The 15,432-nt window shown below is 36.3% G+C and overlaps 1 protein-coding gene and 1 long non-coding RNA gene across 13 annotated transcripts in view; one reads left to right on the forward strand and one right to left on the reverse strand.

Annotated features, from left to right (window-relative positions):
* The window catches only part of POT1 (protection of telomeres 1), a 78,980-nt gene extending 71,137 nt beyond the window's left edge, over positions 1 to 7,843 (reverse strand). The window contains exons 1-2 of one of the 12 annotated variants that reach the window (XM_034671404.1): positions 7,539 to 7,843; positions 6,566 to 6,695 (exon numbers count right to left, since the gene is read on the reverse strand). In XM_034671404.1, the coding sequence (XP_034527295.1) occupies positions 6,566 to 6,695; positions 7,539 to 7,678 (270 nt within the window). In that variant the 5' untranslated portion in view covers positions 7,679 to 7,843. Of the gene's footprint in view, positions 1 to 6,565; positions 6,751 to 7,206 lie in introns of those variants that run through there. The other 11 variants (XM_019806866.2, XM_019806861.2, XM_019806860.2 and 8 more) reach the window with 11 other exon arrangements.
* Positions 7,651 to 12,459, forward strand: LOC117804390. The gene is made up of 3 exons (XR_004628759.1): positions 7,651 to 7,704; positions 11,467 to 11,525; positions 12,249 to 12,459. It is a non-coding gene; the product is annotated as an uncharacterized LOC117804390 (long non-coding RNA).
* Positions 12,460 to 15,432: the final 2,973 nt, after the last annotated feature.

A 15,432-nucleotide genomic window follows, 5' to 3' on the forward strand; every position in this document is an offset into this window, starting at 1 on the left:
TTTTTTTTTTTTTTTAAGATTTTATCTATTTATCAGAGAGAGAGAGAGAGTGCTAGGGCACAAGCAGGGGGAGGAGCAAAGGGAGGGAGAAGCAGGCTCCCAGCTAAGGAGGGAGTCCAATGCAGGACTCGATTCCAGGACCCTGTGATCATGACCGGAGCCGAAGGCAGACGCTTAACCAGCTGAGCCACCCAGGCATCCCTCTTCGTGGCATTCTTAAAAGGCAAAAAGTATACTGTCAGAAAACTGGTAAAAACTGGTTGCCAGGGGTTGCAATTGGAGTAGCAGCTGACTATAAAATTTGGGGGAGTGATGCACTGTTATACAGCTTAATTATATTTGTGATTATATGTTCCTATACATCTGTCAAAACTTGCAGAAATGTACACTAAAAAACAATGAATTTAAGAGTAAAATGCATTTAACAAAATTCAAGAAACATAAATAGGAGGTAACTGCAGGTTAAAAAAGGGTATGTAAGTATTCAAACTGAGAGCTGAAAAATAAGAGATTCATTCAGATATATGAAAGAACAGAAATCATATACTTTGACCTAACTTTTTAAAATAAATGAGCATTGTTCATGAAAATGTGATAATCATGAGAAATAAATAAAGGATATTTCCTAGTTTTAACCCTACCGAATAATAACATGTTCACTTATAGCTAAAAGGAATTATTGTAATAAAAGGGCTAAAACTGAAAAATATTTCATTAATATAAGTAGGAACAAAAATTAAAAAATACAGGTAGTAGACTGCATAATCAGGAGAAAAGTAAGAACTTAGCAAACAACTGTATCATTTAAATGCCTCTATATCAGGCACACAAAATAAAAATGTTACAACTAGATACAACTCAGTAGTAACTTGTAGTAATGATTTGTTAGAAAATTGAATCAGAGAAAATGGATTCTCACAAATAATATATACTATTAAAGTACATAAGAAACATCACACTAATCAGCCAAATGCAAAGTAAGTTTGACAATACTAAGAAGTATCTGATAAGACTTTAAATGCAATGAAGTAGAAAACGAACTGTAATCCATAAAACTGTATTTCATATGAAAGAAAATACAAGGGAAATGGAAAATAAACATAAGAATAAAATATGTAAAAATGTCTATATGGAGAATATTGATTAGAAAAGTAAAACTGAAATGGAGCATTATTCTCTTTCTTTCACTATCAGACCCATTTTACTTATAAAGCCCCCACCTCCTTCCTGTTACATTCTCTCCTTAACCCCTAACTCAGGTACAAGAACTAAAATGAAAAATTCACTAACTATGCATAACAGAATACTGGATATAGCAGAAAAAAACATTCAATGAACTTGAAGACAGATCAAGAGAAATTAATTTGAACATTTCACTCAGGCAAAAACCAAAACAATACTTAAGAAACTGGAACAATACCTCAGAGACCTATGGGACAATACCAAACAGCTTAACATACATATAGACACATAACTGATATCCTGAAAGGAGAAAAAAGTAATCATGTGGTAGAAAAAAAAATTCCAAGAAACATAGCCAATAATTTTCTTAATTTGACAGAAAACATTGATTTATGGATCCAAGAAGCTCAGTTATACATAAGTAGGAGAAATTCCAAGAAAAGCCACACCCAGGCACATGGCAGTCCAACTGCTAAAACCAAAAGATAAATAAGAAAAGAGCCAAAAGGAGAACAGGACACATTACCTATAAAACAATGGAAGCCAGAAAGCAACAGAATATGTTAAAAAGTACTCAGAAGGGGGGAAAAAAAAAGTCAACATCAAATTCTATATCCAGTAAAAATTACCTTCAAAATGAAATGGGTAATGGATATTAAGGAGGGGACTTGTGATAAGGACTTGGCCCTGTATGTAAATGATGAATCACTAAATTTCTCTCCTGAAACTAATATTACACTGTATGTTAACTACCTGGAATTTAAATAAAAACCTGGGAAAAAAAAACAAACCCCAAAGGTGAAATAAAGGCATTCTCACCTGAATGAATACTAACAAAATTCATCTCCAGCTGTACTACAATAAATGCTAATGGATGTTTTTCAAGATGAAGGGAAACCTGGGTCTACTGGTAAAAATAAAGCACATCAGAAATAGTAAATATGTCAGTCTGTATAAAAGACTATGTTTTTGCCTTCTCTTAATTTCCTTAAGAGACAACTCCCCATTTAAAAGCAAGAGCTAACATTGTAAGGTGGAGTTTATAATACATATACAAACAGATATATCATAACAGCTCAAGGAACAGGGGAGTAGGAAATGGAAAAAATTCTATTTGTCAACTGGGAAGAAAGAAGCAGGACATGAGAAATAAGAAGCGTTACTTGAAAAGTGGTACAATATTAACTGTAAGTAGATTTTAATAAGAAGGTATATTGTTAGTACTAGAGTACATTAAAGACAATAATAAGGCAGGTGTTGTTCAAACCAATAGAGAAAACAGAACAGAATGGGAGAACAATATTTCATGAACCCACAGAACTCAGGAAAGAAGGAAAGAGGATCACAGAAAGGGCAAATGGAAATCAAACAGCAAGATGGTATTACTTAAACACCATTATAACAATTACTTTACATATAAATTAAGCACTCCAAATAAATGGTGAGATTGACAGACTGGATTAAAAAGCATAATCCAGTGACATGCCATCCAAGGGATACTTAAAATATAAAAACATAAATAAATTAAAAATAAAAGATACACCATCCAGTTAATCTAAGAATGCTGGCATAGCTATATTACCAGATAAAACAGATGCTCAAAAAGTTACCAGAGATAGACATCTGATAATGACAAAAGGATCCATTCATCAAAAAGAAATAACCACCTAAACACATATGCACTTAATAACAAAGCTTCAAAATAGATGAATACTGACATAACTAAAAGAAAAAATAGACAAATCCATAATCATACCTGGTATTAACACCTCTCTCTCAGTAATTGATAGAACAAAGAGAAATAAAATCAGTACAAATACAGAAGACCTGAAAACACAATCGTACAAGTTTATACCATTAACATTGACGGACCACCAGAAAAGACAATTGCTGAAAACACATTCCTGTCAACTACACATGGAATGTTCAGGAAAGCAAACCACATGGTGACCTATTAAGTCTTAATAAACTCCAAAAAAACTGAAATCTTGCAGAAATTACAAATCAGTATCAATAACATATTTAGACACATGCCTATGTTATTAACTGTCCCCAATGTTACTCTTTAATCTTAAACATCCTCTTTAAATGCATCCCTTCCTTTTCATTCCTTCACAATAAAATGTATTCTTTAATATGAAATGGAATATTTAAAATGAGAAATCACAATTTTTGTTACTGATAGTTTACAACAATTGTATTTCACAACTTGTTATTAGTAATCTTGTGTAAATTTTTAGGACTGTTGACAGTTTGAAAAAATTTCTATTAAGTTTCTTTCCTGCATAAGCTGCAAGATTTGTAACAACTGTCCTTGAAGTAGCTTCAGATTCCATAGTTTCAGTTTCTATTTCCGTCCACTAACTATATACAACTCATGCTAGGTCTGACAGTATATATTCATACCCTGGTACAACTTCTGATTCCATACTTTTTTTCTATACTACCCAGTGAGTGGGAATGTTCCTGGAAAACATTTCTACACCGGGAGAGCTCGCACATTCTGGCTATTAATGGAAGTAACTGCAAAGCACACAAATATATCTCATTAAACCTATTCCACAGGTCAACTTCCCCTTAGCTACATATTCCAAAAATGTTCTCAGCCATTCCAATGCCACTTGATAAGACAGGAAATGTGATGGAGGTGAAGTCAAAATGGATAGAGACAGCAATCTTAACCATTTTATGTTAAAACATCCCACTTGTGTAAATTTTACAAATATGAAAATGTAAATTTATTTCTAAGACCCCTATCATGGTCTTGGTCTTGTTCAAATAAGTCTTTTTTTTTTTTTTAAGATTTTATTTATTTATTTGACAGAGAGCCAGACGGAGAGGGAATACAAGCAGGGGGAGTGGGAGAGAAAGAAGCAGGCTCCCAGCAGAGGAGCCTGATGTGGGGCTCGATCCCAGAATGTCAGATCACGCCCTGAGCCGAAGGCAGACGCTTAACGACTGAGCCACCCAGGCGCCCCAATGTTCAAATAAGTCTTTTAAGCTTGAACTTCACTAATTGCAAAATAATTCTGTCTCTGGTCAATGAGATTATGGTACATTATTTTCACTGAAAACTATGAGTCTAGGTAAATTCCTTGTCCAAAGGCATGTTAATGATATCATTATCTTGACCACATTAAGTAGCATTTACTGAATGCTTAGAATTCATTAAATAAGCACTCCACACTTAATCCTCATTGCATTTCTATGAAGTAGGTTCCATTATAATTCCTAGCTTACAAATGGAAAAGATAAGGCATAGGTAGATAAATTTACTTTCCCAGTTACATAGCTAGTAAATGGTGGACCTTTGCTTGAATCCAACCAGCCTGTCTCCAGGCCTTCCACTCCCTTTCACGATGCTAAACTGCTATAGGAGTAAGTTTATGAACGTGGCCTATGAGTTTGAGTGTGAGTGTACTGGAAGGAAAAGGGACAGGGTGAGGGCAGAATAGAAGAGGAAAGAAAATGCAGATAAATTTTTAAAAATTGAATTTATTTTATTTCACTTTAGTGCAGTAGCTGTGAAATTGATTTTAGGTAGTATAAGAGCCAGTCACTGTTAACCAAATGCAAAACTGACTCAGCTAAAATCAAAATGCTTTCCGCTGTTTCAGGACTATGACTTCCATAATAAAAATATCAAAATACCAAAATACCACAACATACTCCTTGAAAGACATTTCCTGCCTTCACTTTCTCACCCAACATTCAATCCTCAAACCACTAAAAAGCCGATTCAGCAACATTAGGCTTTCCAACATTAGTCTTTCTTGATTATAAATCAGATACTTTTCAGACCTTAGACTGAGCATTTAGCAACAACATAATGCTTTGGTTAGTGGTAAATATAAAGAAAATTCAGATCACAGCTCAGCCACTTAATAGCTAACCTTGGATCTAACCTTGGATGAATTACTTATGCTGTATCTGTTTTCCCAACTATAAAATGGGAATAATAATATCTATTTACAGGGTCCTTTTAAGAATAAAAAGAGAGAACGTATGTGAAGCACTTAGGAGAGTGCGTACCAGACAGCAATTTACGTAAGAGTTACTGATACTACTCCTTGGAACTTACCTTTCTAAGAAAATATACAAGACACCACTCTCCTGGTTTTTCTCCTACACCTCTGGATTATCTATCTCTTATTCATGCTACCTTCTTAACACTAACATTCTTCAACACATCTTCTCATTCTATTCTTTGGCCAAAATCTCCCTAAGTAGGAACTCTTTGAGCTCTAGAACCCAAATCTATTTGCCTATAGGACATTACCACCTCGATACCTCTAATAACCTCTGAAAGATATCCAAAACTGAACTCATTATCTTTCTTCCTAAAAGCATGCCTATTATTTTCCCAGGGTTAACAGGACTTAAAACCAGGGAAATGTCCTGAACTCCTCTTTACCTCTCTCATCTAATTGTTCTCCAAGACTTGTTGATTCTGCTTCTTTATCTTGTCAGTTCCAACTTGTCTAGATTCTAACACCAGCTCTACTACTTATTAGCTGCATCTCAGGCCAGTCACTTAACCTCTGGAAATGCAGTCTCCTCACTTACAGCCAAAGAATAATAGGACCCAATCCATAGGGCTTTGCGATGATTAAATGAGTTAATATATGTAAAGCACTTAAAATACTACCTAGTTCCTAGAAAGAGCTCAATGTTAACTTTTGTTGCTATTATTATACTACTATCTTGTCTGTCTCCTTTCTATGATCTCCTCTGCCTCTGGTTCAGACCAACATCAACTCTAAACTAGATTACTTCAACTGTCTCTTAACTAATTAATTATTCTTCCTCTAATCATGCCCTTTCTTATATATTCTTCATCCAAAAGGCAGAGTAATTTGAACCCAAAGTGAATCATGTCTTTGTCCTGCTTAAAATCTATTAAAGTTCTCCCAGTTCGTAGGGTAACATTCAAATTCTTCAACATGCACATGAGGACTGCTTATACCCAAAATGAAAGGTATAATCTCAGTCATCCTTTAAGGTCCAGCTCCACTTTCCTGACCTAACTTGTCAGAACCAAAGGTTCTCTCCTAAGTGTTCACATACCACAATTCTAATACCAATTCATGAATATAATTAGAGATTAGGTAAACTGTCCAAACCCAAAAGAATTCAGTCCCCTTTAGTTCAAGGGTCATATTCGTTCATCTTTGTACCCTCAAAACTTATTCCAGTGTATCACAAAAGAATTCAATAACTGTTTGCTACGTGAACGCTAAATAATTAAGAATAGCATCAAATAGTCACAAACACTCTGATGCATGTAAAACTATTTCTATAACAACTCTTAAAATAAGCTCAACATAAAAATAAGCATTCCTTTTAGAAGAAAAAAAGCATTCTGAGTTATGAAAATTCTTACCTGGATGTATTTCTTGCTATAATCACAACCTGGCTGTAGAGAACTGAAATCTACTTTGTTTAATTCATTTAGCAGTTCAACTTCAGGCACTCCATTGACTTCTTTTATTAACTCAAGTGGCATATCAGATCTGCTTCAAAATGTTGTCCAAAGCAAATTCAAAGAGAGAAGTTGACAGCTTGCTGCTGAAAACACAGGCTAGTGTTTTACCCAAAGTGTAGTCAGTAATTTTAAGCCTCTTTGACTTAGTTTTGCTTTTTCGTTTAGTCAGTAATCACTCTTGGGGGGTGTAGTGAATTATTCTATAATTTTATTACAAGAATCAATACATGCATTCCCCTAAGACATTGAAACTCAACCCTTTTCCATTTAGTTTTCTATTTAAAGAAGTACCTCTAAAAGCCAGTTTTAGGATCTGTGAAAACTACGCTAACAATGTCCTTTACCAAAACTGTGCTTTAAAATGTACAAGCTACTGGGGAAGGGAAGGGGGATTGAAAAGTTTGGTTTTCTTTTTTAAACCCTTAGCAGTTGTAATAGTGTGTACTCAAATCGGGCACCAAAAGGTTATTACTCCAAAATATGCTGCCTCCTCCCTCCAGCCCATACACAATCTCAAGGACTACTGAACTGATACTAACCTGTGCTTCGTAGTCTCAACCTTACTCTCAAACGTCTTGAGTGGGACACGCACTAGTGTCAAAACTTAATTTTAATGTGCGCGCACCAACCTTCCCCAAGCCAGTCGAGCTCTGTGAGGGCGGGGACTTGGGCAAAATCAAAAATCACAAAACGCCAAGCAAGATACTGAACACAGCAGGCTCACGCTAAAGACAAATATGAAGGGTCTTTCTGCAATAACTACACCAAATTTTTATCTAAACTAAATCAGTCTCTTTAGCATACCCGCTCACAACTCGAACCACTTCCTACCCACGCAACGAACTCCGCACCGACTTAGAAAGTCACTCACCCCAGCGCTAGAGAAAAACAAGGAAGTTTAGACGGCGCGCTAGTGACGTCACACGCACGCGGCGGCCCAGGTCTTACGCATGCGTACACGGTCTCTAGGGCTAAACTTACTGCTCCCAGGCCGTGGAGGACGAACTGCATGCATGATGATGGTTCCTAGGCCTAAGGTATCCTGGAAGTTTCGCATTATACGTAGATGGTACGGGCCAGGGTGAGGATGGGGCCGTGGTACAGTATCCACCAGGAATTTTCCGTCTCCCCTTAGCCCCGCCTCCTGTCCGTCTCCCGCGGTCCAGGCTGGAGGCGCGGGCTGGGGAAGCGGAGGCGGTCCGCTGGGCGATTCGTAAATCCTGTAACCAATAAAAAGTCTGTTCCAAAACCGGGGCGGGATTTGAGGTTAGAGGCTCCTGTGAGCAACGCACTTCCCGTAACTCCCGGTTTTCTTTTCTTTTCTTTTCTTTTCTTTTCTTTTCTTTTCTTTTCTTTTCTTTTCTTTTCCTTTTTTTTTTTTTTAAGATTTTATTTATTTATTTGACACAGAGAGAGACAGCCAGCGAGTGAGGGAACACAAGCAAGGGGAGTGGGAGAGGAAGAAGCAGGCTCCCAGCGAAGGAGCCTGATGTGGGGCTCGATCCCAGGACTCTGGGATCATGCCCTGAGCCGAAGGCAGAAGCTTAACGACTGAGCCACCCAGGCACCCCAACCCCCGGTTTTCTACCTCAGAAGCGATCACCCAAATGCAGATTTTACAGAGAAATAAATTCATCAATGAGTAATTCTATTTTTAGATAGATTGGATTAACTTCTTCATTGGTTTATAGGGCTATGGCCTGGCGGTATAATGAATAAGACGTATTATTAAATGTGAATTTTTTGCTAATTTCTGATTTGCATTTCCGATCATTTGAGGAAAGTGAAACCCACCTCAATGCAGGATGTAATAAATAATTTTTTTAGCAGGAAGCATTCTGTTAGCCTACCTTCTCTTTCCCCTCACACCCCTGTATTCACGTACTATGCATAAACCAGCTGTGACAAGAGGCTGAGCTCAGGAGCTGAACTGTCCATTTGAAAACAAAACAAAACAAAAACCAAAACAAAAACCAATGCTAAGTAAGGCTCAGATCCTCTTCTTACCCTAGCCTCACCCAGCTCAGAAATACTGTGCCTTTTCCCTAAGTGAAGTCTTCCACCTTGGCTCTGGATTCTGGCCACTTTAATTTCACTCCTATCATTAGTTACATATCTTCTCTCAACATATTTTCAACTTTTCCTTACTCTTTCCCATTGGCATTTAAACATATTCTTCCACAGCCTAAGTTTATTAAGGGCGGGGAGAACTGTTTACTATTGTATGCTTTGAGCCTGCTCAGTGTCTGGCACATTGTAGGGGCTAAATACTTGTTGAATGAAAAAATGCTCGGGAAAAAAATGTTTCTCTTTCCTTGCCTCTGGCTTCTACCTCTCCATCTTGGCCCCACCTCCACCCCCATTACACTGAAATTGCCTTTGCCAAGATCACTGAAGACCACCTTGTTGCTAACCCAAAAGAGCACTGTTTATATTCTTTAGTCTTTCCCACTCATCTTTCTAAAGAGCATTTTCTTTTTGTTACCATATGTTTAGTTTGCCTGTTTTCCTACATCAACTGAATCTTTTAAAGTTTTTCTCTTTCTCTAGTCAGTCTATAAATGTCCATATTCTATTCTGATGAAGATATCTATAACAGCTTTTTTGGTTGTGATTGTTCTCAGTTTCTCTGGGACCTAAACACTTCATATACATTCAGGTAACTTCCAATCTTGTTTCTTGTTCACTGTCTCCCAATTAGTGGCAGAGCTGGGGATACATATAACTCCAGAGCCTATACTGCTTTCCCTCACATTAACAATTAGTTTGTATAAATTCATTCTATAAATGAAGAAAATTGAACATGAATATCCAGTACAACTGAAGTACAATGAGAGAAAAAAGAATGGATCAGCTAGATAAGACTCTGAAGTCATGTGTTAAAACAATCCATTACTGTTTTGCTGTCTATTTGAAGCAGCATGAAAAAATTCAAGACAAAAAAAAATCCAAGACTAACAATTAATGTATTATCTATTACAAGTACAATTTTTTAAAGTGCAATGAAGAAATTTTTGATAAACTACCATTAACTTGAAAATAAGAACCACAATGAGAGGCAAATAACTATTTTATTTGGGATCAAAGACTTGCAATTCAGGGAGCACAGAATCAGGTAGAAACTCAAAGCAAGTGTTTTATGAGGAAAAGAAAGGGAGCCAATTACATGAGTTGAAGAGGGAAAGAAAGTTTCCTGTGGGTGTTAAGTTATTCTAGGTTATACATTGATTGACCACTAATTCTATATTGAGAAAGTTCAGACCATCAGGATGTCTGTACTCAAGCAGTTGTTTAGAACAGTTGCCATTTTGCCGAGTCCAAAGTTTATGGCCCAGGTCAAACAGACAGGTAAAGCACTTTCTCTGCAGGGGCCCCTCTGGCTCTATTTCAGAATGTCTGCAGTCATGTCAGTTTTTCACACTACAACATGAAATGCTCAATTTTTGATAAGTTAAAATGAGATTCTCACTAATAAATAATGAGCACTAAAAGTGGATAAGTCGAGAGGCAAGATGTTGGGGTAAGGAAAGCAACTTTATTTGGAAAGCCGGCAAACTGAGGAGATGGTGGACTATTGTCCCAAACAACCATCTCCCCTGGTATGAAATTAAAGCTTCTTTTATGTTAGCAAAAGGGGGAAGTAGGAGGAGAGGGTGGACTCAAAAGGTGACTGACCTCTGTAGACATCCCAGGAGGCTTGTATAACTTCTTTGTCCTTGGTCAGTTGATCTTTACATACAGGAATCTGGTCATGCCATTTCTTAAACATAGCGTAGTCATTTCTGTATGTATTTCCTTATCTTCTTGGATGAGGTAGAGTTTGGGTAAAAATCAATTTTTACAAATCTCAGCTGTAATATGCCTATGTGCTAGGGCTAAGCAGAAATTTCTAAGCTATAGGTCACAGCGGAAAAAGAAACAGAAGCAATATGGAGTCAGACATGCGAAGTTTCTCCCTGATATACTTCTTCTCTCTTGTTAGCATTTTCACATTGCTCTTTACTATTTACTTTTTAACCTGAAACTTTGATTTGAATTTCCTAGTCACCTAGCACTTCAAATTTATTTTCTTGGCAATAATTGCTGCATCATTAACCCATTCCTATTGTGATTTATCATCTTCCTGCAAGCTGTTATTGGCATGTTGCATCCCTACGGTTTGACAATATCGTCTTTTACTGGTTTCTGAGATTCCCTAGCAGATTCCCTAGCTAGGCTACATTGGTTAGAGTTCATTTCCTTGTAATCTAAGGGCATTTTTATCCAATCCTTTTGAACGTCTAGATCAATTTATGAAATCCTATTTCAAGGAAGCATCAAATTTTTATATTGTTACATATTTGAAACAAGACAATTCAAACACAAATTTATAGCAAATTTATGTTTAAATTATAAATTTAAATGATGAGGTCTGTAATCACTTAGTGCATGTAAGGAAGGTAGCATAACAAGGAATCCAAATGTGCAAAGCAAGGCCTGGACTAATCAAGAAGGGCCCAGATTTTCATATGAAGGTGAAAGGGTCATTCTCCTGTTTTGGACCATGCCATGTGGCACCTAGTGACTTATAGTGTGTAAAAGGGTTAAGATAGGCTGACTCAACACAGATAGCCTTCTGTTGAGTTATATTAATGATATATGTTGAGATGGGGGAAAAATCCTGCATTCATAAAAATTAACACGAGTATTAATTTAGAAAAAGATTCTCTGACAAGTTGGCTTATAGAATAAAACCAAGATTTGCAGGTACCTAATTGTGGGAAGAACCGTGTTGCCCAAGAATGTGTTTGGTTCTTCAGGTTTCTCTGCAGAGGTGGAGAAGAAAGAAATTAAAGACGATCCATCAAAAAGCTAGAAGGTGTGTACTCTCTGATGCTTATGCTGTCTTCCATTCACATATTCAAAAAAAAAAAAAGTTTACCAAAGTAAAGTTACTGAGCTCACAATGAGGAAGCAAGGAACTTGGTTTATGTTCAGATTGATAATAGTATAATTGAGGCAGCACACAGACGAGAGATGAAGAAATATAAGAGGAAAAGACCTGTTCGGAATTAACAGACATGAAGGATAAATTAGATCTTTCAATTTCTTAATGCTGTAAAAGTAGGGGTTTATGTCTAGAGTTTAGAGTACCTCTTTTATACATGCCCTATATTTTATACCATGAGGATATGTCCTGGAAAATCCTGCAGCGACACTCACATATAAAACCTTATTTCTGTGTAATCTTAGAATTAAAAATTGCACTGATAGCTTGTTTGTCAGTGGTCAAAAAGTTGGGGAGCACCATAGCAGGTAGCTATTTATTAGCCTGATATTTTTCTCTTTTTTTCCCTTCTTTTTTGAGAGACCCAAAATAGGCACACTCTTAAAACCTTTATAATGAAAGATTTTAAGTAATGGAAAATTGATTAGGAGGTTGCATGTTTTTTAAATTCATCATGGTTATTTGGAATAATTGAGCACCATTTGCTTTCGGTTCAAAATGCATTTTTAACACGAAAAGATATTCCCTAACTTTGTCAGATCTTCTATTAAATAGATTCTGCATTTATTCATTACGTTTGTACATTTTTTTCAGGAATGGAAAAGTCAACATCACAGAGTTCCCTTGCTGAACACTGAAGGTATTTTATTCATTTTTCACCTGTATACAATAACAGTAAGACTGTCTATGGCTAAATGACAGTGTATCTTTTCTTCCCACAACTTTCCCATCAAAGATTATGTGTTGTTAGAATGATAGGGTTGTAGCCTGCTGTATTAATTAGAGGATAAAATGCCATTTGTGTTGGCCCTACTTTTATCTAGTTCTCAATAGTAAAAAATTAGTCCAAGACATCTTTCCTATGATTAGAGCAGAATAGAAATGATTACCATATAATCACATTTGAAAAACCTCAGTTTAATTAGGGTATATTCAACCCAGAGTGCAGTGTCAGAGTCTGGCACAGCCAAGGGAATAGAACAGATGGAGAAAAACAAATACTCTGCCATGCCTACTTATTTTCATATTAAGATGATATAAATGGGTCCAAGGTCTGGAGGCGTGTTTGTTTAACAGTCTTGTAAGTGTACTAGAATAATTTAAAAAAAGATAAAAAGGAAATACATTCTTTTTGTTTTGTGTTTTTACCTGACCAGTAAGATTTTTTATATACTCCAAGTAATCTCCTAATTCTATCCATATCAGACTTCCAAATGCTAATAATATTAACCTCGATCAATCTCATCCCCAGTTTTTCCTTATCTTAGAAATGCCTCTTTTTTTTCCCATTTATGCCTGATTTTCTTTATATCAAGTCATCTATTCCTCCATCAAAAAAATCCTATCCTCTTTGCCACAATTGCAGATTCAGGAAGGAGCATGTAACCCAATTCAATCCAAGGAGAGATGAAGAGATATTTTCTGGAGACTACTGGGAGAGATTTTTTTTTTCTGTCTCTCTGTAGAGATAACATGATACATAGCCTCCGCTCTTACTGGTACCAAGTGAGGAAATCTGTAGACCTGGCATCCATTCCATGACCAAAAAGGAACCAAATTTAAGATGAAGCCAGTCTATGGTAACTCTGTAGAATGTCAGATTTTTTTATTTATGCAAACTTGATGGTAGTGTTAAGCCCTTGAATCAACTAACTCTGAAACCTGACATGTCTGTGAATGTCTAGTTATATGAGCTAGCAAATTTCCTTATTGTTTAAATCATTTTGAGTTTTCAGTTTTCTGTTACTGGCTGTCAAAAGCAGCCTTGTTTCAGGTGAACAGTGGGGAACTCATAGGTACAAGACATCTAACATTGCTAATAATCTTCATTTAGCAAAATCTAATACTAAATGAGAGAATAAGAAAAATCTAAGAATTCAAATTTTAATTTCTTGTCCATCCACCACCCTGCAACACCTTGACATGCTATTGGTGAATCACTCCTTTCCCACTCTCAAAGCAGTTACATATTCGTGATTTCCCATTTATGTCTTTAGCTCTAGTCATATTTCCAAAATCTATATTTCCCATGAATTCCAGACTTGTATTTTCAACTGCATACTAGATATCTCCACTTAGATGTCTAGAAGATATCTCCAACTTTCAAACCATACCAAGCCTAAAAGAGAACTCTTAATTATATAAACCCTCAAATTGCTCCTCTTTAATACTTTAGCACTTCCCCTAACTCAGTGAACACCACCACTTTCATGTAATTAATCACTCAAGTTAACTCACCTTGAAGATACCCTTAATTCTTCTTATAAAAGCTCATAACCAATCTGGAAGCAACTCCTGTTGTCTCTATCTTCAGAACATATCCCATCCTGGATCCAGTACTTCTCACAACCTCCATCAAGCTAATTCTCTCTCACTATTTCAAAGCAACAGCCCCTTAAATGGTTTCCAAACTTCCTCTTATTCTCTTACATCTGATTCTCTTCATAGGACCCAGAGTGATTCTTTCAAAATATAATTGGAAAATGACACTCCTCTCTGCAATATTTTTAATGCTTTTTTAATTAAAATTTTTTTTAAAAGATTTTATTTAATTTTTAAAAGAGAACATGAGTGGAGGTAAGGGCAGAGGGAGAGGGAAAAGGACAAGCAGACTCCCCACTGAGCATGGAGCCCAATGTGAGGCTCCATCCCAAGACCCTGAGCCAAAGTCAGATGCTTCACTGACTAAGCCACCCAGACAGCCCTTTTTAATGTTTTTTTTTTATCACACCCAGAAGAAAATAATCTGCCTCCCACCACCTTCACCTTTGTATTCAAATATCCTCCTCAATCTCTCTGCTAAACAGAGACTACCTTGTAGGGCAGCTGGCTTCAGGCCACCCCACTGATCCGTACTCCTTAAGATCTACTATCAGGGTTACCACTGGCTGAAGCCAGAGGGTGTGGGACAGCAAAGATGTCTGTCCATGTCAGCCTTCTCAAGTAGAGAGCAGGTCAAAGAAGAATGACAAAAAGGTCTGGAAGGGCAAAGAGAGGATATATGGCATGTCTTTCTAGGAATTTTTATTCCACTTTTTGAAGACTAATTTACAACTATTTTTAGGATATGGATTAGGAAGTAAATCGCTTACCCTTTAGGGATTACTGAATAAAAAGGAGCAAGTCCAGACAGTGAGTGCCTCAAGGCAAAGCAAACCTAATTCAAACTATTTGTTTTGGAGGATAAATAAGCAATCTGGGAGAAAACAGGAACAAAGACACTTTTCAGGAAATGACTGGGATTTGTGATAAATTGTTAATTTAATTCCAGTTTCATAGGACCCTTTGGTAAATATAGTTATCTATTACAATAGTTTAGTACTATTGTAAATCCTGGAAAGTCCACTAAAAAAAGTTATAAAATATTAATGTAAGGATGAAATATTAAAATTATAAGACTCTTCCCAGAAATTTTACATCAGATACATTCTATAAACCTATATAAACTTCACAATTTTCTAGCTTTCCCCAGAATCAAATAGTAAAATACACACTACAGTTAGAGTCACATTTGTATACTGATAGTTTAAGCATTTTCTAATTATAACTGCATAGTTTGATTATATTCAGATAGCTCCAAGTTTTAATATGATTTTCCAAGTTATCTTTGGCATATCCTCCATTTTTTAATGCAAGAATATATTGGCAGAACAAAATTTGCTCTCCCCCCCAATGTATCTCTTTGGCATGTGGATTATTTTAGACTGAATATGTTTAAGAAACAGAAGGCTCAGGAAAAACCTTTCACCTTCTCCCTAACTGCCTAAAAGAATTCCGA

The sequence above is a fragment of the Ailuropoda melanoleuca genome, chromosome 1 (genome assembly GCF_002007445.2).
Source record: "Ailuropoda melanoleuca isolate Jingjing chromosome 1, ASM200744v2, whole genome shotgun sequence".
In the NCBI taxonomy this organism is placed as follows: domain Eukaryota; kingdom Metazoa; phylum Chordata; class Mammalia; order Carnivora; family Ursidae; genus Ailuropoda; species Ailuropoda melanoleuca.